The sequence below is a fragment of the Balaenoptera musculus genome, chromosome 6 (assembly GCF_009873245.2).
Source record: "Balaenoptera musculus isolate JJ_BM4_2016_0621 chromosome 6, mBalMus1.pri.v3, whole genome shotgun sequence".
Taxonomy (NCBI): domain Eukaryota; kingdom Metazoa; phylum Chordata; class Mammalia; order Artiodactyla; family Balaenopteridae; genus Balaenoptera; species Balaenoptera musculus.
Genome location: NC_045790.1, coordinates 32,058,727 through 32,084,823, shown reverse-complemented (window position 1 = coordinate 32,084,823; position 26,097 = coordinate 32,058,727). Strand labels below are relative to the sequence as shown.

General features: G+C 36.6%; 1 protein-coding gene across 1 annotated transcript in view; it reads right to left on the bottom strand.

Moving 5' to 3' along the window:
• Positions 1 to 26,097, bottom strand: part of AGTPBP1 (ATP/GTP binding protein 1) — a 180,075-nt gene that overhangs the window by 55,856 nt on the left and 98,122 nt on the right. Inside the window, 3 exon segments of the mRNA XM_036856416.1 lie at positions 17,100 to 17,248; positions 17,334 to 17,420; positions 18,510 to 18,593. Of these exon segments, the coding sequence (XP_036712311.1) occupies positions 17,100 to 17,248; positions 17,334 to 17,420; positions 18,510 to 18,593 (320 nt within the window).

Sequence of the window (26,097 nt, the reverse complement as noted above, 5' to 3'; positions counted from 1 at the left end):
CAGAGACAAAAGAATAGGGACGGAACCTGCGCCAGTGAGAGGGAGCCGTGAAGGAGGAAAGGTTTCCACACACTAGGAAGCCCCTTTGTGGGCAGAGACTGCGGGTGGCAGAGGGGGGAAGCTTCGGAGCCACGGAGGAGAGCGCAGCCACAGGGGTGCGGAGGGCAAAGCAGAGAGATTCCCGCATGGAGGATTGGTGCTGAGTAGCACTCACCAGCCCGAGAGGCTTATCTGCTCACCCACCGGGGCAGGCGGGGCTGGGAGCTGAGGCTCGGGCTTCGGTGCTAGCCGGGAGGGTGTCCGGGAAAAAGCGTGCAGCTGCTGAAGAGACAAGAGACTTTTTCTTGCCTCTTTGTTTCGCGGTGCGCAAGGAGAGGGGATTCAGAGCGCCGCCTTAACGAACTCCAGAGACGGGCGCGAGCCGCGGCTATCAGCGCGGATCCCACAGCAACAAGGGCGCAGAGGGAAAAACAGAGAGATTCCCGCACACAGGCTTGGCGCCGAGCAGCACTCACCAGCCCAAGAGGCTTGTCTGCTCACCCGCCGGGGCGGGCGGGGGCTGGGAGCCGAGGCTCGGGCTTCCATCGGATCGCAGGGAGAGGACTGGGGCTGGCGGCGTGACACAGCCTGAGGGGGGCTAGTGCACCACAGCTAGCCGGGAGGGAGCCCGAGAAGAAGTCTGCAGCCGCCGAAGAGGCAAGAGACTTTTTCTTGCCGCTTTGTTTCGCGGCGCGCAAGGAGAGGGGATTCAGAGCGCCGCCTAAACGAACTCCAGAGACTGGTGCGAGCCGCGGCTATCAGCGCGGACCCCAGAGGCGGGCGCGAACCGCGGCTATCAGCGCAGACCCCAGAGGCGGGCGCGAGCCGCGGCTAACAGTGCGGAACCCAGAGACAGGCGCGAGCCGCAGTTATCAGCGCGGACCACAGAGACGGGCAGGAGACGCTAGGGCTGCTGCTGCCGCCACCAAGAAGCCTGTGTGCGAGCGCAGGTCACTCTCCACACCGCCCCTTCCGGGAGCTGGTGCAGCTCGCCGCTGCCGGGCTCCCGTGGTCCGGGGACAACTTCCCCAGGAGAACGCACGGCGCGCCTCAGGCTGCTGCAACGTCATGCCGGCCTCTGCCAACGCAGGCTCGCCCCGCCTCCTCCGTACCGCTCCCTCCCCCCGGCCTGAGTGAGCCAGAGCCCCCGAAGCAGCTGCTCCTTTAACCCCGTTCTGTCTGGGTGGGGAACGGACGCCCTCAGGCGACTTACATGCAGAGGCGGGTCCAAATCCAAAGCTGAACACTGGGAGCTGTACGAACAAAGAAGAGAAAGGGAAATCTCTCCCAGCAGCCTTAGAAGCAGCGGATTAAAGCTCTACGAACAACTTGATGTGCCTGCATCTGTTGACTACCTGAATAGACAACGAATCATCCCAAATTCAAGAGGTGGACTTTGGGAGCAGGATATATTAATTTTTCCTCTTTTCCTTTTTTTGTGAGTGGATATGTGTATTCTTCTCGGTGAGATTTTGTCTGCATAGCTTTGCTTTCACCCTTAATCCTAGGGTTAGGTCCGTCCGTTTTTTTGTTTTGTTTTTTTTTTTGTTTTTTTACTTAAAAAAAAATTTTTTTTCCTAATAAATGTTTTCTTAATAATTTTTTCCTTATTTTCTATTTTTAGAAATTAAAAAAAATTTTTAATAAGTTTTTTCATATTTTTTATTTTTAAAAAAATTTTTTTCTTAATAAATTTTTTTCTTAATAATTTTTTTTCTTATTTTTTATTATAAAAAATTAATAAATCTATCTTTAAAAATTAAAAAAAATTTTCTGAATACATTTACTCTTAATAAATTTTTTTTCTTATTTTTTATTATAATAGCTTTATTTTATTTTATTTTATCCTCTTTCTTTCTTTCTTTCTATTTTTTTCTCCCTTATACTCTGAGCTGTGTGGATGAAAGGCTCTTGGTGCTCCAGCCAGGCATCAGGGCTGTGCCTCTGAGGTGGGAGAGCCAACTTCAGGACACTGGTCCACAAGAGACCTCCCAGCTCCACGTAATACCAAACGGTGAAAATCTCTCAGAGATCTCCATCTCAACATCAAGACCCAGCTTCACTCAACGACCAGCAAGCTACAGTGCTGGACACCCTATGCCAAACAACTAGCAAGACAGGAACATAGCCCCATCCATTAGCAGAGAGGCTGCCTAAAATCATAATAAGGCCACAGACACCCCAAAACACACCACCAGATGTGGACGTGCCCACCAGAAAGACAAGATCCAACCTCATCCACCAGAACACAGGCACTAGTCCCCTCCACCAGGAAGCCTACACAACCCACTGAACCAACCTTAGCCACTGGGGACAGATACCAAAAACAATGGGAACTACGAACCTGCAGCCTGTGAAAAGGAGACCCCAAACACAGTAAGATAAGCAAAATGAGAAGACAAAAAAACACACAGCAGGTGAAGGAGCAGGGTCAAAACACACCAGACCTAACAAATGAAGGGGAAATAGGCAATCTACCTGAAAAAGAATTCAGAATAATGATAGTAAAGATGATCCAAAATCTTGGAAATAGAATAGACAAAATGCAAGAAACATTTAACAAGGACGTAGAAGAACTAAAGAGGAACCAACCAACGATGAAAAACACAATAAATGAAATTAAAAATACTCTAGACGGGATCAATAGCAGAATAACTGAGGCAGAAGAACGGATAAGTGACCTGGAAGATAAAATAGTGGAAATAACTACTGCAGAGCAGAATAAAGAAAAAAGAATGAAACGAACTGAGGACAGTCTCAGAGACCTCTGGGACAACATTAAACGCACCAACATTCGAATTACAGGGGTTCCAGAAGAAGAAGAGAAAAAGAAAGGGACTGAGAAAATATTTGAAGAGATTATAGTTGAAAACTTCCCTAATATGGGAAAGGAAATAGTTAATCAAGTCCTGGAAGCACAGAGAGTCCCATACAGGATAAATCCAAGGTGAAACACGCCAAGACACATATTAATCAAACTATCAAAAATTAAATATAAAGAAAACATATTAAAAGCAGCAAGGGAAAAACAACAAATAACACACAAGGGAATCCCCATAAGGTTAACAGCTGACCTTTCAGCAGAAACTCTGCAAGCCAGAAAGGAGTGGCAGGATATACTTAAAGTGATGAAGGAGAAAAACCTACAACCAAGGTTACTCTACCCAGCAAGGATCTCATTCAGATTTGATGGAGAAATTAAAACTTTTACAGACAAGCAAAAGCTGAGAGAGTTCAGCACCACCAAACCAGCTTTACAACAAATGCTAAAGGAACTTCTCTAGGCAAGAAACACAAGAGAAGGAAAACACCTACAACAACAAACCCAAAACATTTAAGAAAATGGGAATAGGAACATACATATCAATAATTACCTTGAAAGTAAATGGATTAAATGCTCCCACCAAAAGACACAGACTGGCTGAATGGATACAAAAACAAGACCCATATATATGCTGTCTACAAGAGACCCACTTCAGACCTAGAGACATACAGACTGAAAGTGAGGGGATGGAAAAAGGTATTCCATGCAAATGGAAATCAAAAGAAAGCTGGAGGAGCAATTCTCATATCAGACAAAATAGACTTTAAAATAAAGACTACTAAAAGAGACAAAGAAGGACACTACATAATGATCAAGGGATCAATCCAAGAAGATAAAGCAATTGTGAATATTTATGCACCCAACATAGGAGCACCTCAATACATAAGGCAAATACTAACAGCCATAAAAGGGGAAATCGACAGCAACACAATCATAGTAGGGGACTTTAACACCCCACTTTCACCAATGGACAGATCATCCAAAATGAAAATAAATAAGGAAACACAAGCTTTAAATGATACATTAAACAAGATGGACTTAATTGATATTTATAGGACATTCCACCCAAAAACAACAGAATACACATTTTTCTCAAGTGCTCATGGAACATTCTACAGGATAGATCATATCTTGGGTCACAAATCAAGCCTTGGTAAATTTAAGAAAATTGAAATCGTATCAAGTATCTTTTCTGACCACAACGCTATGAGACTAGATATCAATTACAGGAAAAGATCTGTAAAAAATACAAACACATGGAGGCTACACAATACACTACTTAATAACGAAGTGATCATTGAAGAAATCAAAGGGGAAATCAAAAAATACCTAGAAACAAATGACAATGGAGACACGACGACCCAAAACCTATGGGATGCAGCAAAAGCAGTTCTAAGAGGGAAGTTTATAGCAATACAAGCCTACATCAAGAAACAGGAAACATCTCGAATAAACAACCTAACCTTGCATCTAAAGCAATTAGAGAAAGAAGAGCAAAAAAACCCCAAAGCTAGCAGAAGGAAAGATATCATAAAGATCAGATCAGAAATAAATGAAAAAGAAATGAAGGAAACAATAGCAAAAATCAATGAAACTAAAAGCTGGTTCTTCGAGAAGATAAACAAAATTGACAAACCATTAGCCAGACTCATCAAGAGAAAAAGGCAGAAGACACAAATCAATAGAATTAGAAATGAAAAAGGAGAAGTAACCACTGACACTGCAGAAATACAAACGATCATGAGAGATTACTACAAGCAACTCTATGCCAATAAAATGGACAACTTGGAAGAAATGGACAGATTCTTAGAAATGCACAACCTGCCGAGACTGAACCAGGAAGAAATAGAAAATATGAACAGACCAATCACAAGCACTGAAATTGAAACTGTGATTAAAAATCTCCCAACAAACAAAAGCCCAGGACCAGATGGCTTCACTGGCGAATTCTATCAAACATTTAGAGAAGAGCTAACACCTATCCTTCTCAAACTCTTCCAAAATATTGCAAAGGGAGGAACACTCCCAAACTCATTCTACGAGGCCACCATCACCCTGATACCAAAACCAGACAAAGATGTCACAAAGAAAGAAAACTACAGGCCACTATCACTGATGAACATAGATGCAAAAATCCTCAACAAAATACTAGCAAACAGAATCCAACAGCACATTAAAAGGATTATACACCATGATCAAGTGGGGTTTATTCCAGGAATGCAAGGATTCTTCAATATACGCAAATCAATCAACGTGATACATCATATTAACAAACTGAAGGAGAAACACCATATGATCATCTCAATAGATGCAGAGAAAGCTTTTGACAAAATTCAACACCCATTTATGATAAAAGCCCTGCAGAAAGTAGGCATAGAGGGAACTTTCCTCAACATAATAAAGGCCATATATGACAAACCCACAGCCAACATTGTCCTCAATGGTGAAAAACTGAAACCATTTCCACTAAGATCAGGAACAAGACAAGGTTGCCCACTCTCACCACTATTACTCAACATAGTTTTGGAAGTGTTAGCCACAGCATTCAGAGAAGAAAAAGAAATAAAAGGAATCCAAATCGGAAAAGAAGAAGTAAAGCTGTCACTGTTTGCAGATGACATGATACTATACATAGAGAATCCTAAAACTGCCACCAGAAAACTACTAGAGCTAATCAATGAATTTGGTAAAGTAGCAGGATACAAAATTAATGCACAGAAATCTCTTGCATTCCTATATACTAACGATGAAAAATCTGAAAGTGAAATTAAGAAAACACTCCCGTTTACCACTGCAACAAAAAGAATAAAATATCTAGGAATAAACCTACCTAAGGAGACAAAAGACCTGTATGCAGAAAGTTATAGGACACTGATGAAAGAAATTAAAGATGATACAAATAGATGGAGAGATATACCATGTTCTTGGATTGGAAGAATCAACATTGTGAAAATGACTCTACTACCCAAAGCAATCTACAGATTCAATGCAATCCCTATCAAACTACCACAGGCATTTTTCACAGAACTAGAACAAAAAATTTCACAATTTGTATGGAGACAAAAAAGACCCCGAATAGCCAAAGCAATCTTGAGAACGAAAAATGGAGCTGGAGGAATCAGGCTTTCTGACTTCAGACTATATTACAAAGCTACAGTAATCAAGACAGTTTGGTACTGGCACAAAAACAGAAACATAGATCAATGGAACAGGATAGAAAGCCCAGAGATAAACCCACGCACATATGGTCACCTTATCTTTGATAAAGGAGGCAAGCATATACAGTGGAGAAAAGACAGTCTCTTCAATAAGTGGTGCTGGGAAAATTGGACAGGTACATGTAAAAGTATGAAACTAGAACACTCCCTGACACCATACACAAAAATAAACTCAAAATGGATTAAAGACCTAAATGTTAAGCCAGACACCATCAAACTCTTAGAGGAAAACATAGGCAGAACACTCTATGACATAAATCGCAGCAAGATCCTTTTGACCCAGCTCCTAGAGAAATGGAAATAAAAACACAAATAAACAAATGGGACCTAATGAAACTTAAAAGCTTTTGCACAGCAAAGGAAACCATAAACAAGACCAAAAGACAACCCTCAGAATGGGAGAAAATATTTGCCAATGAAGCAACTGACAAAGGATTAATCTCCAAGATTTACAAGCAGCTCATTCAGCTCAATAACAAAAAAACAAACAACCCAATCCAAAAATGGGCAGAAGACCTAAATAGACATTTCTCCAAAGAAGATATACAGATGGCCAACAGACACATGAAAGAATGCTCAACATCCTTAATCATTAGAGAAATGCAAATCAAAACTACAATGAGGTATCATCTCACACCAGTCAGAATGGCCATCATCAAAAAATCTAGAAACAATAAATGCTGGAGAGGGTGTGGAGAAAAGGGAACACTCTTGCACTGTTGGTGGGAATGTAAATTGATACAGCCACTATGGAGAACAGTATGGAGGTTCCTTCAAAAACTAAAAATAGAACTACCATACGACCCAGCAATCCCACTCCTGGGCATATACCCTGAGAAAACCATAATTCAAAAAGAGTCATGTACCAAAATGTTCATTGCAGCTCTATTTACAATAGCCAGGACATGGAAGCAACCTAAGTGTCCATCATCCGATGAATGGATAAAGAAGATGTGGCACATATATACAATGGAATATTACTCAGCCATAAAAAGAAATGAAATGGAGGTATTTGTAATGAGGTGGATGGAGTTAGAGTCTGTCATACAGAGTGAAGTAAGTCAGAAAGAGAAAAACAAATACAGTATGCTAACACATATATATGGAATCTAAGGAAAAAAAAAAAAAGGACATGAAGAACCTAGTGGCAAGATGGGAATAAAGACTCAGACCTACTAAAGAATGGACTTGAGGATATGGGGAGGGGGAGGGGTGAGATGTGACAGGGTGAGAGAGTGTCATGGACATATATACACCACAAAATGTAAAATAGATAGCTAGTGGGAAGCAGCCGCATAGCACAGGGAGATCAGCTCGGTGCTTTGTGACCACCTAGAGGGGTGGGATAGGGAGGGTGGGAGGGAGGGAGATGCAAGAGGGAAGAGATATGGGAACATATGTATATGTATAACTGATTCACTTTGTTTTAAAGCAGAAAGTAACACACCATTGTAAAGCAATTATACTTCAATAAAGATGTTAAAAAAAACAAAAACAAAAACAACAACTTAGGCAGAATAAGTTGACAGAGGAACACGTTTCAAACGAAGGAATAAGATAAAACCCCAGAAGAACAAAGTGAAGTAAATATAGGCAATCTACCCAAGAAAGAGTTCAAGGTAATGATCATAAGGATGATGAAAGAACTCAGGAGAAGTAAGGATGCACAGGGCAGGAAATTATAAGTTTTTAACGAAGAGTTGGAAAATATAAAGAACAACCAAACTGAGATGAAGAACACAATAAATGAAACAAAAATTACACTATAAGGAATCAGTAGAAGACTAAATGATACAGAGGAAAAGGATCAGCAACCTGGAAGACAAGAATAGTGGAAATCACTGACGCTGAACAGAAAAAAGAATAAGAAGAAATAAGGACAGTTAGAGACCTCTGGGGCAACATCGAGCATACTAGGATTCACATTATAGGGGTCCCAAAAGGAAGAGACAAAGGAGCAAATAACACATTTGAAGAAATAATAGCTGAAAATTTCCCTAACCTGCGAAAGGATACAGACAGCCCAGTGCAGAAAGCACAGAGAGTCCCAAACAGGATCAACCAAAAGAGGACCACACCAAGACACAGTGTTATTAAAATGGCAAAAACATTTTAAAAGGAGCAAGGAAAAAGCACTAAGTTACATAAAAGGGAACTCCCATAAGACTATCAGCTGACTTTTCAGCAGAAACTCTGCAGGCCAGAAGGGAGTGGCATGATATATTTAAAATGATGAAAGGGAAAAACCTATAATCAAGAATATTCTACCTGGCAAGGCTCTCATTCTGATTTGATGGAGAGATCAAATGTTTTGCAGACAAGCAAAAGCTAAAAGAGTTCAGCACCAACAAACCAGCTTTACAAGAAATGTTAAAAGGACTTCTCTAAGTTAAAAAGAAAAGGCTACAACTAGGAACATGGAAATTATGAAAGGAAAAAGCTCATCAGTAAAGGCAAACATACAGTAAAGGTAGTAAAACAACATGTACAGAGCTAGTAGGAAGGTTAAAAGACAAAGGCAGTAAAATAAGCTATATCCACAATAAGCAGTTAAGGAATACACAAAACAAACAGATATAAAATATATATGGTATCGAAAATGGTAATTGTGAGGAGAGAAGAGTACAAATGCAGGGTTGTTACAATGCATTTGAAATTAAGAGATCACCAACCTAAAATAATCATGTATATAAATATAGATTGCTACATATAAACCTCATGGTAACAACAAAACAAAAATCTATAATAGATACATACACAAAAGAAAAAGGAATCCAAACATAACACTAAAGATAGTCATCAAATCATAGGGGAAGAGAACAAAAAAAAGAAACAAAAAAGACTTACAAAAACAACTCCAAAACAATTAACACAGTGGCAGTAAATACATAAGTATCAATAATTACTTTAAATATAAATAGAATAAACGCTCTAATCAAAAGACAGACAGCAGCTGAATGGATGCAAAAACAAGACCTGTAATATATGCTGTCTACAAGAGACTCACTTCATATCCAAAGACACAGATTGAAAGTGAGGGGATGGAAAAAGGTATTCTATGCAAATGGAAATCAAAAGAAAGCCAGGGTAGCAATACCTGTATGAGACAAAATAGATTTTAAAACAAAGACTGTGACAAGAGACAAAGAAGCATATCATATCATGATCAGGGGATCAATCCAAGAATAAAATATAACAATTACAAATATATATGCACCCAACATAGGAGCACCTAAACACAAAGAGCAAATATTAACAGACATAAAGGGAGAAATCAACAATAACACAATATTAGTAATGGACATTAACACCCACTTACATCAATGGACAGATCATCCAGACAGAAAATCAAAAAGGTAACACTGCCCTTAAATGACACATTAGAGCAGATGGACTTAATAGATATATATAGAACACTCTGTCCAAAAGCAGCAGATAACACATTCTTTTCAAGTGCATATGGAACATTCTCCAGGATAGATCACATGCTAGGCCACAAAACAGGCCTCGGTAAATTTAAGAAAATTGAAATCATATCAAGCATCTTTTTTGACCACAATGCCATGAGACTACAAAAAAAAAAAAACCTGCCAAAAACACAAACGCATGGAGGCTAAACAATATGCTCCTAAACAACCAATGGATCACTGAAGAAAAAAAAACCTGGAGACAAATGAAAACAACAACACAATAAATCCAAATTCTATACGATGCAACAAAAGCAGTTCTAAGAGGGAATTTAAAAGCGATACAGCTTACCTAAGGAAACAAGAAAAATCTCAAATAAACAACCTAACTTTAAACCAAAAAAAAAAAACCTAACCTTACACCTAAAGGAAAAAGAACAAACAAAACCCAAGGTTAGTAGAAGGAAAGAAATCATAAAGATCAAGAATTAATAAAATAGAGACTAATAAAAACAATAGAAAATATCAGTGAAACTAAAAGCTGGTTCTTTGAAAAAATAAACAAAATTGATAAACTTTTAGCCAGACTCATTGAGAAAAAAAGAGGGCCCAAATCAATAAAAATCAGAAATAAAAAAGGAGAATTTATAAGCAACACCACAGAAATAAAAAGAATCATAAGAGATATGCCAATAAAATGTACAAACTAGAAGAAATGGACAAAGTCCTAGAAATGTACAATCTCCCAAGACTGAACCAAGAAGGAATAGAAAACATAAACAGAGCAATTACCCATAATGAAATTGAATCAGTAATTTAAAAACTCCCAGAAAACAAAAGTCCTGGACCAGATAGCTTCACAGGTGAATTCCACCAAACTTTAGAGAACAGCTAACACCTATCCTTCTCAAACTATTCTAAAAAGTTGCTGAGGAATGATTCCTAAAGGAATCATTCTATGAAGCTAGCATCACCCTGACAACAAAATCAGACAAAGAGATCACAAGAAAAGAAAATTACAAGCTAATATCACTGATGAACATAGACTCAATAATCCTCAACAAAATATTAGCAAACTGAATCCAACAATATGTTAAAAGGAGACCGTACACCATTATCAAGTGGGATTTATTGCAGGGATGCAAGGATGGTTCAATATCCACAAATCAATCAATGTGATACACCACATTGACAAATTGAAGAATAAAAACAATATGATCATCTCAAAAGATGCACAAAAAGCTTTTGACAAATTTCAACATCCACTTATGATAAAATCTCTACAGGAAGTGGGTACAGAGGGAACACACCTCAACATAATAAAGGCCATATATTATTAGCCCACAGCTAACATCATACTCAATGATGAAAAGCTGAAAGCATTTCCTCTAAGATCAGAAACAAGACAAGGATGCCCACTCTCCTCACTTTTATTCAATATAGTATTAGAAGTCCTAGACACAGCTTTCAGATAACAAAGAGTAATAAAAGGAATCCAAATTGGAAAACAGGAAGTAAAACTGTCATTGTTTGCAGATGACATGATATTATATATAGAAAATCCTAAAGACACCACCAAAAAACGACTAGAGCTCTTCAATGAATTCAGTAAAGTTGCAGGATTCAAAATTAATACATAGAAGTCTATTGCATTTCTATACACTAACAACAAACTATCAGAAAGAGAAATTAAGGAAACAATTCCATGCACCAATGCATCAAAAAAGAATAAAATACCTAGGAATAAACCTACCTAAGGAGGTAAAAGACCTGTACTCGAAAAACAAAAGGACACTGATAAAACTGAAGAAGACACAGATGGAGAGACACATCATGTTCATGGATTGGAAAAATCAGTATTGTTAAAATAACCATACTACCCAACACAATCTACAGATTTAATGCAATCCCTATCAAAATACCAATGGCATTGTTCACAGAACTAGGACAAATAAATTTAAAATTTGTATGGAAACATAAAAGACCCTGAATAGCCAAAACAATCTTGAAAGAGAAGAACAGAGCTGGAGGTACCACGCTCCCTGACTTCACACTACACTACAAAGCTTCAGTAATCAAAACAGTATGGTACTGGCACAAACATGGATACACAGATCAATGAAACAGACAGGGAGCCCCAAAATAAGCATGCACCCCAATGTTCATATTATTTACAATAGCCAAGATATGGAAGCAACCTAACTGCCCATGAACAGATGAATGGATAAAGAAGATGTGTATACACACACACACACACACACACACACACACACACACACACACACACACAAATGGACTACTACTCAGCCATAAAAAAGAATAAAATTTGCCATTTACAACAACATGGATGGACCAGGAGGGTATTATGCTCAGTGAAATAAGCCAGACAGAGAAAGACAAATACTGTATTTTATCATGTATATGTGGAATATAAAAAATAAAACAAAATAGTGAACATAACAAAAAAGAAACAGAATCACAGATATTGTGAACAAACAAACTAGGTTACCAGTGGGGAGAGGGGAGGTGGGAGGGGCAAGATAGGGGCAGAGGATTAAGAGGTACAAAGTACTATGTATAAAACAATTAAGCATCAAGGATATTGTACAACACAGGGAATAGAGCCAATATTTTTAATAACTATAAATGGATTATAATTTATAAAAATTTTGAATCAATATGTTGTACACCTAAAATTAATACAATATTGTAAATCAACTATACCTCAATTAAAAAAAAAACCCTAAATGCTTGATCATCAAACAAAAATAAATTTAAATAAATTTAAGCAAATAAACTAGAAGTTAGAAAAAGTATCAACCTGCAGGAAGGACAAGGGAGAAATTAATAAATTAAAAAAAAAAAAAACTTTTAAAGGAAATAATGAATAAAACTAAGAGCCAGGTTTTTAAAACAGTAAAATAAAACAAATTATGTTTTAAGCACACACACACAAAAAGGAAAGCAAACAAGGGGACATGCAAGTACACATACTACAGATATCGCATACAACTCTCTGCTAGTGAATTCTGAAAATCTAAATGTCACCTGTGTAAGAAAAAATAAATCATCAAGACTGCCTCAGTAAAAAATAGAAAACTAGACTATATGGACTCACATAAAACTGAAGAAGTTATCCAGATGCTCCCTCTCCCCCCCAAAAAGGGGCACAGAATCAGACTACTTTAGACATATAAATGCTATTTAAACTGCTCCAGAACACTGGGTAGGGAAATAAAAGCTGTTCATTTAAGTGTTCAATGTTAGCATTAGCCTGCTTCCAAAACTATAAAAAGACAGTCCTCCAAACAGGAAATTGTCTTGTCTAACTTATGACCAATGATGTAAAAACCTTTAAACAAAATACTAACAAATGCAAAATATTTGTATTAAAGATTAACTCACAGGGCAAAACAGACTAATTTCTGAAACTCAAGGATGGTTTACTATTAGAAACATTATTAAATAATTATAATACAGCACATTAACAGCTCACAGCAATATATGGTCACACTGATAAATGCAAAAAGTGAAATAAAATATTTCTGATTTTTTAAAACTCGGTAAAAATAGCAATTCTTTAGTATAAGAAAGAATATGTATCCCAAAACGAGCTAACATACATAACATAAATACTAGCAGGATTTCCCTGGCGGTCCAGCAGGTTAAGACTTCACGCTCCCAATGCAGGAGGCGCGGGTGTGATCCCTGGTCGGGGAACTAAGATCTCGCATGCCAAGGGGCACCGCCACAAAAAAAAAAAATACACACACACACACACACACACACACACACAAACAGCACTCACATTAAATTCAAAATCAAACAAGGATGCCCAAAGTCTCCTTTTAGTTTAAACAATCTCAAAGTTCCAGCCAAAAGCAATGAAACATATACAATATAACTAGGGATAAGGAGAAATTCTAGGGACCTACCAAGAAAATTCAAAATATCAACTGAGAAACTATGAGAACTAATAAGAAACTAAGGAGTCTGATTTTCAAGTAAACATATAAGAATCCTTAGCTTTCTTAATTATAAATAATAACAAGCTTGAAAATAGGGAGAAGTACTCTTTCACAACAGAAAAAAGAAATACATAAAATACTTAAGAATGAAGGTATACTTAAATATATGGAACTTACAAAAAGAAAACTAAAAAATTTAGGTGAGAACATAAAAAACTTGAGTAAACAAATACACCATGTTCCTATGTGGCAAGATCGAATACAATATAAGAAATCCGATTTCTCCCACATTATTCTATAAGTTTAATGCAATGGAAATTTGGGCCACTTGATAAAATTACTCAGAATGATATTCAGAATAAACTATTCAGGAAAAATAAAGTTAGAAAAAGTTGTTAAATTGTTTTTGAAAAAGACTACAGGATGTTAAACTATATTATAAAGTCAAAATAATTTAAAAAACAAAATGGTTCTAAAGCAACAATGATGTTACACAAGACTGAAAGGTCAGAATAATTAAAATCAAGTGATGCTAGAGCAACACACAGCCCCCAAACAAATGCTAGTATATCGTGAAGGCCACAGCTTGCGAGAGTTGTGGAGTTTCAAACCAAAAGGGATACACAGTATGGCTAACAGGTCAGAATAATTCAACCCAAATTGGTGGCGCAGTGGTTGAGAATCTGCCTGCCAATGCAGGGGACACGGGTTCGAGCCCTGGTCTGGGAAGAGCCCACAGCCGAGGAGCAACTGGGCCCGTGAGCCACAACTACTGAGCCTGCGCATCTGGAGCCTGTGCTCCGCAACAAGAGAGGCCGCGACAGTGAGAGGCCCGCGCACCGCGATGAAGAGTGGCCCCCGCTCGCCGCAACTAGAGAAAGCCTTCGCACAGAAACGAAGACCCAACACAGCCAAAATTAAATAAATTAATTTTTAAAAAAAACAGAAAGTCAGAAATTATGAGTAAGCAATAGTGTGATACCTTAAACCAGTTTCTAATCTGTTTTTTTCTAAACTGACCGTTTTCTATAACAATTATAACAGGGCAACAATGTACAACGTCTTCTGAGTGGTGTTCCCCATCCTGTTTTTACTAATGGGTCAGGGATAGAGTTGCAAATGAGTTACAAATGTAAACGTCTGACACCTCAATGAATTCATCAACAATAGTTTAAAACTCTTTTGAGAAAGAATTAGTTCAGCTAAAGCTGCTTAACTACAAACGATAGGATTACGTTAGATCCCAATTCACAGAATATACCAAAAATCCTGCATGGATGAAGTTAAATATAAACACTAAAATCATACTATCAAATGCACTTCAAAGAAGCTGAACTGATTCAACACTCCCACCAACACTGTAAGGACCCATTTTCCCTAGTCTTCACCAACGTAAGTTCATTTCCTTTGAGAAATTCTACTTGGAGGAATTTATGGCAAAGCAATAAGCAGAAACATACACACAAAAAAATAATTAAGGATATCTATTGCAACACAGCTCGTAATTTTGAAATGTTGAAAAAGACAAATTCTCGTCAATCTGTTATCATTTAAATAATTATTGTACATTACTCAATAGAATACTATACAAACATCAGTAATAATGTTGCTGAAAATATGTAATGGCATGGGGAAATGTTTTTACAATATATTGTGTAGTTTAAAAATATAGTTTACAAATGAGTTTTCATATTGTGATCCCAAATCTATAAAAGGGTAAAATTTACTTTTAAAATTATGTGAATGTGAATAAGGTTAAGGATGGCTAACAAAATGCTAAACAGCGGATTTTTTTCTTCTCTTTGCTTCCTAGAGATTCTTCTCTAAAGTGTATTTTCTTTACCAAATTCCCTAATTCAGACAGTGGATCCCATAAGATCCACTGTTCCTAATCAGAAAAAAAAAAAAACCACACATTTACAGCTGGCAAAGAAATTCCACTTCTGTGAATGTGTAACTAAATTATTATACACACAAATATTTAGTACAATAATGTTTATCTCAGTAGTATTTAAAATAGAAAATAATTAGAAACAACTTAAGTTGTAATAAGTTCACTAAACATTGTAATCATTTCATGATATAAGTCAAATCATAATCCTGTACACTTTAAAGTTATACAGTGCTGTAGGGTCGGTTATATCTCAATAAAACTGGAAGGAAAAAAAAAGCAAGTCCAACAAAAGAAAGTTTGGATAAATGAGTTACAGAACTTCCATAGGATGTCCATTAAACTCTGCTTCAGATGGATATTTAATAACCAGAAAAATACTGACAATATAAATATAATGTTTGGTTAAAATATAGACTATGAAACTGTGTGGGTTGTGAGCATTTATTTTTTTAAATAAATACATAACTATATGTATGGAGAAATCACATACTGCATTATTTTAAAAGCTGGAAAGAAACAACAAACATTAAAATAAGTTTCTCGGGCTTCCCTGGTGGCGCAGTGGTTAAGAATCCGCCTGCCAATGCAGGGGACATGGGTTCCAGCCCTGGTCCAGGAAGATCCCACATGCCATGGAGCAACCTAAGTCTGTGTGTCACAACTACTGAGCCAGCACTCCAGAGCCCACGTGCCACAACTACTGAAGCCCGTGCACCTAGAGCCCGTGCTCTGCAACAAGAGAAGCCACCGCAATAAGAAGCCCGTGCACAACGAAGAGTAGCCCCTGCTCACCGCAACAAGACCCAACGCAGCCATAAATAAATAAATTAATTAAATAAATTTATACAAAATAAACAAATAAAATAAGTTTCTCTGGATGATGTACTGTTGATGGTTTTAATTTTCTTAACAACACTGTGTTTTCCAAATTCTCCACAAAGTGGGTTTGGAAAGGATGATATACCTACAAAAATACCCAAAGGGCAGGAGAAACTTAAAAACTAAAGCAGCCATCTGTCTCATTGTTTTGATTTAGTTTTACAGAATTTTATTCATTTTCAATTTAAAATGACACTAAAGGAAGAAATTATTTATCACACAGAAGTATAGTTTTTTTTTTAATAGAGAAGCATCGCTCCAAAATGTGTGCTTTTAAGTGTAAAAATTAAAATATTTTAATGAAGCTTAAAGTAGTAAGTACTATTTTATAAAAGTGAATAAATAAATATGGCTAGTAAAAATGCCATCTACCTATAGCACTAGTATTTGAAACCCTGGCTTTGGTATTCCAGTACAGCTATGTAAGATGTAACCATGAGAGGAAATCTGGTGAAGAGAACATGGAACCTTTCTGCAACTTCTACAATACTTTAACTTTTTATGAATCTATTCAAAATAAACAGTTAAAAAGAGACTGCTTTATGTAATTCTCTTCTGGATGAATAGACTTTATTAAAAACTTGATTTTAAGCTGCATACATAATAAATCTTTATAGTTGTATTCAATTTGGATGAAATCAACCTCACTTATTACATTTTAAAGGGCTTGCTTTTATAAGGGTAACTCTTTTCACTAACAAAGCAAAGCTTAGTTTATGTCAAATATTGCATAAATATCTGAATTTTGAAAACTAGAAAAAACAAAAGAACACTGAAACTTTTAAAAAACATTAGTAATTTTTTAAAAACTTCTATCCTACAGTTACAATGCCTGCATGCCCTCTAAATTGGGAAAGAAAGTTGTCTTACCATAATTAAATTGACTGTTGGACTTTTCACAGTTAATGATGTTGAACCTATAAGCAATGCTTGGTCGCATTCCACTGACTTCAAAGTAAAACCACTGATGATAATGATTACTATTTATATCTGAGTTCAGGATAAGGTCATATTCATTTCTGAAAACAGAAAATAAACAAATTTGATGAAAATTAGGAAAATAATCTGTGTACATACAAAATGGGAAAATTTTTAATGACTTACTTTCTAATTTGAATTACTTTGCGCAGATTCCCAGATTCAAATTTGGAGTTAAACTTCAAAATATCTCCTTCTTCTGGAGTGGTGTAACTAAATGAAATTTTAAAGTAAGAATAATAAAATACATTGCATTTAAACAAGTGAGCAAAAAATAAAACTACACTACAGATTAAAAATACACCATTATTGCTGCCTCACCCTCCTCATTATTTTTAAACCAAAGAACAAAACCACCACAAGCAAAATACAAACTTCGGCTAATATTTATAGACAAAAAAATTATAATTACGAGATTTGTTCCCACATTTACAGTCAGTGTTAATCACAAAAATTTTAGAAATAACTAAGAAGTTATGAATAAGGTAGATTTGTTTTTCATTTTTGAGAATATTATTGCAAATTCAGTCATTAGCTCTGACATAACTTTACCCTAACAAAAATCTTTTTAAAATGTTTTATTTCTTCCAAATGAGACTACTGAAATATGAAACTTCCCCAAAATATTAGAATGTTGAGGGAGAGGGAAAACCCACGTGCAGGCTGATTAAATTTCTTTTTTGATAAATAGTAGTCACCTTCATCATTTTTCATTTTCACTTATTTACTTATATTTAAGCCATAAAATACAATGGTACCAGTGATAATCCTAAATTGGAAGTGATGTTAAAACATCAAGGATCACAAACAAATGGCTTCAAAGGTCAGGCAAGTAACTTAAAGGACTGAAGCAGATTGTAAGCAGTAAGAGACAAAAGAGAGAAGTGGGGACTGTGGAGAGTTAGGAAGCATATGTTCCTTCTAAAGGGGATGGTTATTTGTTGTCCTAAGGAAATGAAGGCTCAGTATTACAGGACAAAATTGTAGCATTCATGTGATATCTCCACTCTCTTAAGTGGAGGTAATTTCAGTTTTTAAAAACAGAGCATCAGTTTGTGACCTTTCCCTTATTAAACCCATTAAAAGCCCACCTAAGATCAAATAAAAGCTTGTGATATATTCAATTTAAGTAAATAAACATGATTTACATTACCGTTACATCTCTGCTAAAAGATGAAAACGTAGTGAGGGTTAACTAGGTGGAAGTTAACTATATTTTTTTGTCTTCTAAAAGAACACTGAAATTTTACAGTAGGAATAAAACCAATAAAAGTAAAACAAACAAACAAAAAGCATACTTACTTTGGGTTATCTAAGTCATATACCACTCGATCTATTATATCACTCTGATGTATTAGCCTCTCAATATCTTGGGCAATTTTTGTCCTGAAATCATAAAAAAGAAGTTTGACCAAAATTCATTATTATCTCCCAAGTAAGTTTTGGATAAAAAAGTATAAAATGATTAAAAAATTTCTTAAAATAAAAATGATCACTCCTCCACATATTTTGTGTACAAAAAAAAAATCAATTCATAACAAGACAAAAACCAGTATTTTAAAAGTCTGAGTTACAGAAAATAACTAGCTACAAGGCCAATAGTTTTCGAAAAAAAAATGTTGAATGTCTATTATGCTTTTCTACATAGAAATTCTTAATCTAGCAGTTACGCAGTTAAGCATAATTTATTTTTAATTTTTATTTTACAAAAAATAACTCATCACTCACAAAGCAGTATATCAAGAAAAAAACCCAGTATCAAAGGATTATGATATAAATCCTTGATTTAGAGTCAATGTCGTAACTTTCAAAAGTCAAATTCTTTCTAAAGAAACAAACTTTTAAAAAGCTATTAATTATAATAATAACAAATCCAAAATTTATATCAACCAGATCTCCAACAATGAAAGAGATGGCACTTATATAAGTACCATACCAAAAAATACAAGTGCTCAAGTATGGTGAATGACTAAATACATCCATTTGTCAAAATAATTTATTAAATCTTAAGGTTGATATCTACCACAAATGTGCAAAAAATTAATACTTACAAAAGTTTGGGGCTTTACTTAAGGAAAATGGTATTAAAAGGCTGATATGATAGCTCAGTTCTACAGCAATGTTCTGTAATGTAAAACAAGGTAAAAAAGCTCGACACCTACAGGGCCAGCAGGTGGTGAACCTGAGGAGACCTGTGGAAAACTGGGGAACGCAGGCTCTGTCTAAAAACAACTGAATGTTGCCAGGTAGGAAACAGAGGTTAAGGATGTCATACCAATTTTCCAAGAAACAGCAGAAACTTGGATCTCTATGTGGAATCTCTCAAATGTTAAATGTTGGCATTCAGTTAAAAAACAAAAACAAAAACTTCTGCAAGTGAAGCTAAAATCATGAGCAAGTTGAATATGGCCTACAGGCCACTGGTTTTCAACCTCTGACACTGCATTTTAGGGGATATAACTCCCCATTTATATTAAATTTAGATTAGACCTAAAACCAATACCTGAGGGAAACCTTGCCTTGCCCTCAGACCTCATTAATAAAGAGGACAATTAGCCTTTTATTCATACATTTGTGTTAAGCAGCACAGCTTTCATAAAAGGTATCAATCCTTCGTTACTTTACCTCAGCTGCCTATTAAAAGATATGGCTCTCCAGTCAAGACAAAACAATAAATATTTTCTAGGTACCCTTGGGGACTATAACCTTAAACTTATTGACATTCATCGTCAAAGGCTTGGCTCAGAAGAAAATAATTTGTGTAAGGCAGTCTGAAAAATTTGCAGCCCATTCAGTCTAGTAAATACTCAAAAGTTCACATGATATATGGCCAACACCAAAACTGTACTTTTGTTAGGTTTCAACCAATACAGAACAACATTATGAGAAACAATTGAGTACACCTCATTGCTATATTTACTCAACCATCAGGATATTATGAGATATGTTGTTCATTACATAAGTGTTCTCTGAGGACCCATAGAAGATATTCTTCACGAGTATGGTATAACCACATATATATGATCACTACGTATGAATACCTAACAGGACAGGCTCATGACGTAGACCAGGCTGACTCTTGGCTCTGCCATTTGCTAGCAGTGTAACCTTGGATAAGTTCCTCAAGAATCCTAAGCTTCAGCATAGTCTTCCATAAAACAGGAGAAATAATAGCAATTTCCTCATAGAGCTGTTATACCATTAAATGACATAATTTATAAGCATATACACACTGCATACAAAGTGCTTTTTACTTATTTCTGTGTCTGGCTCATAAAAACCACCCAATATAAAAGTTTTCTGCTAGTGTTACTCCTACTAATACTTCTATTATCTCCATTCCAGAAGTACCTGAACCATTCTAAATGTGATATAAAGAAATCCAAGGTTTTGCTTTCCTTATTTTGCTTTTGCCACAATTCCTTCACCTACTTTTTTAATTTTAAATTTCTCAACAGGTAATATATTGACCTGGTACAAAAATCAAATATTACATAAAAGTATAAAATGAAGACTCTCACTTTCAACACAACCCACACTGTTCATTTATCCAGTTAACTACTTTTATTACTTTCCTTCCACAAGCACCTTGATTATTTTATTTAATAATACATCTTGTAGCTCTTTCTATTGGTGTACAGAGATCTTTTTGTTTTTTAATCATTGCAAAGTATTCATAGAATGGATATACCATAATTTATTTAACTAGTCTCTGATCGATGGGCATTTGAGTTGCTTCCAATCTCAAAACAATGTTACAATGAAAAACTTTGAACGTAGATGTGCAAATTACTTGTGTATATGTACATATATATCGTATATATATATCATAAATTTTCAGATGTGGGATTAATGTGTCAAAGGAATTTAATTTTGATAGACTCTGTCAGACTGCCCTCCACAAGAGGTATTAACAATTGAAAATCCCACCATCAATATATGTGAGATCCTGTTTCTCCACAGCCTCATCAATAGAATATACTGTCAAGCTTCCACATTTTAGCCAATTTTTGATATGTGGGAAATATCTCAGTACATTTTAATTTGCATGGTGGGATGGGGAGAGGGAGGTCCACGAGGGAGGGGATATATATGTACATAGAGCTGATTCACTTCGTTGTACAGCAGAAACTAACATAACATTGTAAAGCAATTATACTCCAGTTAAAAAAAAAAAATGTCTCTTACTTTGAAAAAATGCTGAACATATTTCTGAGGTTAAGAGTCACCACGTTTCTTTGCCATTTTTTTCATTTTATTTTGCTGAAAGTATTTTTGTAAAATACCTTAAATGCTTTTTTAAAACAAGGTAACATGAATTATATTTTATAACATCTATTATTATAAAATACAGCTAGGCAATTTTTCTAAAACATACAGAAAAACAATGTGAAGAAAATCAAAATGCTAATTTTATGTAATATGAAAACAAGGAAAATACACCAAAAAATGCTAAGCACGCTTTAAATTGAGATGCTTCATTTTAATTTTTGATCCAACTTAAACCAAAAATATGGATTTCAAGTAATCATCATTATGTATTTACAATAATTTTTTTTAAATGTCAGTGCATTATCCACATTGAGATATGAATCTTATAATGGATTTTTCCCCTTCCAAATGAGGTGAAGAGATTTTTAATGAAATTTTATTCATTTATTGTACTTTCTTTTAAAAAGATCAGTGATTACATACAAGAAAGATTATCATAAAGTAGAAATTCAAAATGACAAAAAGATATTTTCACTGAATAATTTTAAGGAATCTAATGCTTCCTTTTCTGAAAATGATAAAATAGTAAATCCTCATTAATTCTGACATCAGTCATTTACAATGTTACTGCACTCAGATAGGGATTGAGCTAAAAGTTGACATTTACAAAATGTTTATCATTTGCTCAAAAAATAAGTTTCAGCAGATGAGGCAAATAAGATAAACAAACTAGAATCAATATCCTCAATGTATTTCAAAAAAAAGGAAGCACTTCTGAGTATTTTAGTAATACGTATTACCTGGCCCATATTTGATATTTTATTACAAATACAGAACCATAAAGCCTTCAGACTACCTAGCTACAGGGGTCAGCAAACTTTTCCTATATAGGGTCAGACAGTAAATATTTTAGGCTTTGCAAGGCACATGGTCTCTGTCACTACTATTTAACCTTGTCACTGTGGTGAAAAAACAGCCATAGATAGTACATAAACAAATGGGACTGGCTGTGTTCCAATAAAACTTTATTTATGGACACAAATATGAATTTCGTATAATTTTAATGTGTTACAAAATATTATTTTTCTTTGGATTTTTTTGAGCCATTTAAACATATAAAAACCATTCTTCGCTGGTGGGCTGAACATAAATAGGCAGTAAGCTGTATTTGACTTGTGGGCCATCGTTTGCTATCCCTCATCTAGATGAATTATCAAACTTTCTTGATCGTGACCTTCAAGAAAAACATTAAAAAAATCACAGCCCTACATACACACACACGCACGCAAGCGCACACACACACACACAGCTGAAAAAAAAAGTTTATAAAACGATACCTGGCTGCACTAGATGTGACACACTGTTATTTTCTCTTTCAATACTGACTACTAATGGACATCAACCCACAGTTTCAAAAACAGTGATCTGCTTTTAGTTAAGAAAATTGGTATCTGGAGAAATAAAGTTATTTGCTCAAATATACACACACAAAGTCAGTGGGAGAGCCCAGTCTAGAATCCATGTGTTTCGACTTGCTTTTCAGAGTATCCTGACCCGCCAAAACGCCTCACCACGCCACATGGTCTCGGCACTCTCAAGTCAAGTCCAATTGTCCAAGTATTGCCGCTACAGGCATTTGTTCTTGCAGTCTCAAATTAATGTCACCTGAAGGAACAAATAATTCTGAAGTTTTCTACCCGTTATTCAAAAATGATGGGAGAAAAGAAGCTTTGACACATTGCATCTCGCTGCATCGGGATGACACTGCCCACCACAAATTCCACATAAATACTTGACAAATATTTGCAGAGTACATAAAATAAGGAGAAAAAAAGTAACAACCCTCAAATATGAGAGTACTGCTGCCTAGTATGTATTGATAATTCAGAAATATTTTAAGTATATACTTTTTGCATTAGTTATATCTAAAGCAATTAACATTACCGGGGGAAGTCCTACACATCTAAATAAACAGAATCATAATGTTTGGTTTCATTGACATAGAGTTATATTCTTGCCTCACATCAAATATCTGACACCCATGGAAATTTTGACAAATGATATGAAAATGGAAATTATGACAAATAAGATGAAAGGTGTTCTTTGCAACACTCACAGTCACACAAAATATATAATGATGCAGCAAAAGAGACTAGCAAAGGTTAGATTACTTCATAATTTCTGACTTATTTCTGCTGCAACAAATCAGAAAGCAAAAAAATATTTTCATCAAGGTGATGAAAATCAGTGGGGTAAGAAATCGTTGAAACTTCCAGGAGAAATGGATCATCTAACCCCCCAAGGTGTTTTAGGGTAAATTGTAAATTTTCCAGAGTGGATGCAGGAAACCGGGTTGTAAATCATTGGGTTTTCTGTGTTTTCACTTCCTTGAGCTCCATCTCCTTTGCACTTAAACTTGCACCAACACACCCACCTTTAAAACACATATCCCAACTCTGAGTGACCTTTTTATCATTTATCATGCTGTTTAGTTTCAAAATTATATCTTAAAGCTTTGGTTTGAATAACATACAAACTCCGTGGTACATTTCCCTGTGTAGAGAGGCAATAGAAAAAGTCAATTACTTCAGGAAAAAAATCTGAAGGTGGCCTAATATACTCAAGAGGTCGAACTTCTAATCTGTTGATTAGATGCGTAAAGCAATTGCAATGTCTGTGTTTCAGGAATGAGGTGAAAGAATTCACCATAAATATGAAGAAAGAGGGGAGGATTGAGAAGAGCCACAGTAATTCCAGTCTGTATAAACTTCTCCTCTACCAAGAAAGGCATAGTCCTGCGGAGACAGCAAGTAGACTATGGGACTATGGGTGGAATAATCCTCTCTTAAAGACCCAGCCAGGCAATGACAAAGCCCAACAGTAAAAAAAGCTGCTCAGAGAGGACAGAGGCCACCAGAGTTGAGGGTGTAGCTCCCCACCTGCAGCACAGACATTTTGAGAACCCACAGAGTAGGTATAACAACAATTCGTGGCCATGATACATTCATTTGCAGTACAGCAACACTTAATTAAAACAAGTTTCTTTACTTATCAATATCAATAAATGTAGCAACTGAAAAGGTGATCTAATGTTAATCAGAGGCTCTGCTTAGCAGGAATTTATGTCTTTTATTAGCACAAATGGGTAAAATACTTAAATAAGAGTCTTGACTGAGAAAAGCTTTCATAACAAAGTCCATGAGGGGAAATAAGAAGGATCCTTGGTAGTTAAATTAAGGCTGAGAATCAGAGACCTATATAATAGTTATAGCCCAATTCCACAATCTTCCTTCCTTCTAATCTTACTTCAGATATTATAGGCTAATAAGGAAAATTAAAACTTTCAGACTGAGGCAATTTAATGAGGAAACTTGCTCTCAGCATTTAAAGAACACTTAAAGTTCAGGAAGTGCCTTCTGTAGTCAAGATGACATCTTTGACTTTCAGGAGATAGAGAGGCTAAGCAGTGATGCTGAAAAGGAGAAAAATCTAGCTGCTGACTGATTGTGACTCATGCCAGTCATGTGAGTTCAGGTCCTTCAAAAAGCAAATGCCAGACACAATCACAGTCTCTTGCAGCCAACTGTGCAAGAGATCTATTAGGGGAAACAGGTGTGAAAAACAAAGGTGAGAGAGAGCAGTAGGTAGGCGTGAAAGGCCTTCAGGTCTGTCCTAAAAGCAGATTTTACCCCTGGGAAGAGAGAGAACACTGAGTAGGAGAGCCTCACACTGCAGTGCAGCTCTGCAAAAGTCTCGACCATGCCAACAAGAAGCCACAGAGCAAAGACTGCCTATGATCAGATCCCCGCATTGCTCAGGAATGGCTCAGCTCTAGTACCACCATCATGGTCAGCCGATGGCTGAAGCAATGCAGAGAGGACATGGTCTCAGCAATAATGCTGCAAGAGATCTCCAAAATACAGTGGCTGAAGGCTGGGGGCAACTACAAGCCTCACAGCAGGTTCTCTCAGGAAGGGAGAGATGAGAAACTCATTGCCATGGCTGCCACAGCCCACCCTTGTGCTGCATGGATCCACTTCTCCACCCATCTTTGGAGAGCAGCTGCTCCACAGTTCCTGTGGGCCTCTACTAAGGAGACACTTAAAAGAAAAACATGAGCAGAACAAACGCTGTCCCCATCCATCACTGCAATTATTCAGGGCTGCAACTCATCTCCATCCTCCGATATCTATCAAAATTCCCCTCTGCCTCAGCTATCACACCTCTGCAGGTCTTGGCAGCTGATGTGATTAAGTGACCCAAACATTCCTTAGGTGTCTGAGACCCTGGCAATCATATCATCCTCATTCCAGGGTGGCCGTGATGTGTCCACTCACACTTAAAGTTAGTGGATCACTTGAGTGCCACCCATAGTCAACCTGCTGCCGTTGTGTAGAAGCAATCCTACCTCCTTTAGCTGATCTGGGTCCTGTCTGCTGGTCCTAGACACAAGAGACTAAGGTAAATCATTGGCAACCACAGCTTGCAGTCAAACTGTACCCTTGCTATGTCCCCTGTGGAAAGACTACACCCACTTTGAGACTAGGACTACTAACGCTGCAGAGCTCAGAGGTGCAGGGACACACGCTTGCACAAAGTTCCCTAGCGGGACGCTGTGAGCTACAGTAAGTAGGACTGTTTCTGTTTCCACCTTCTGCTTCCCAGACCCATTAGTCTT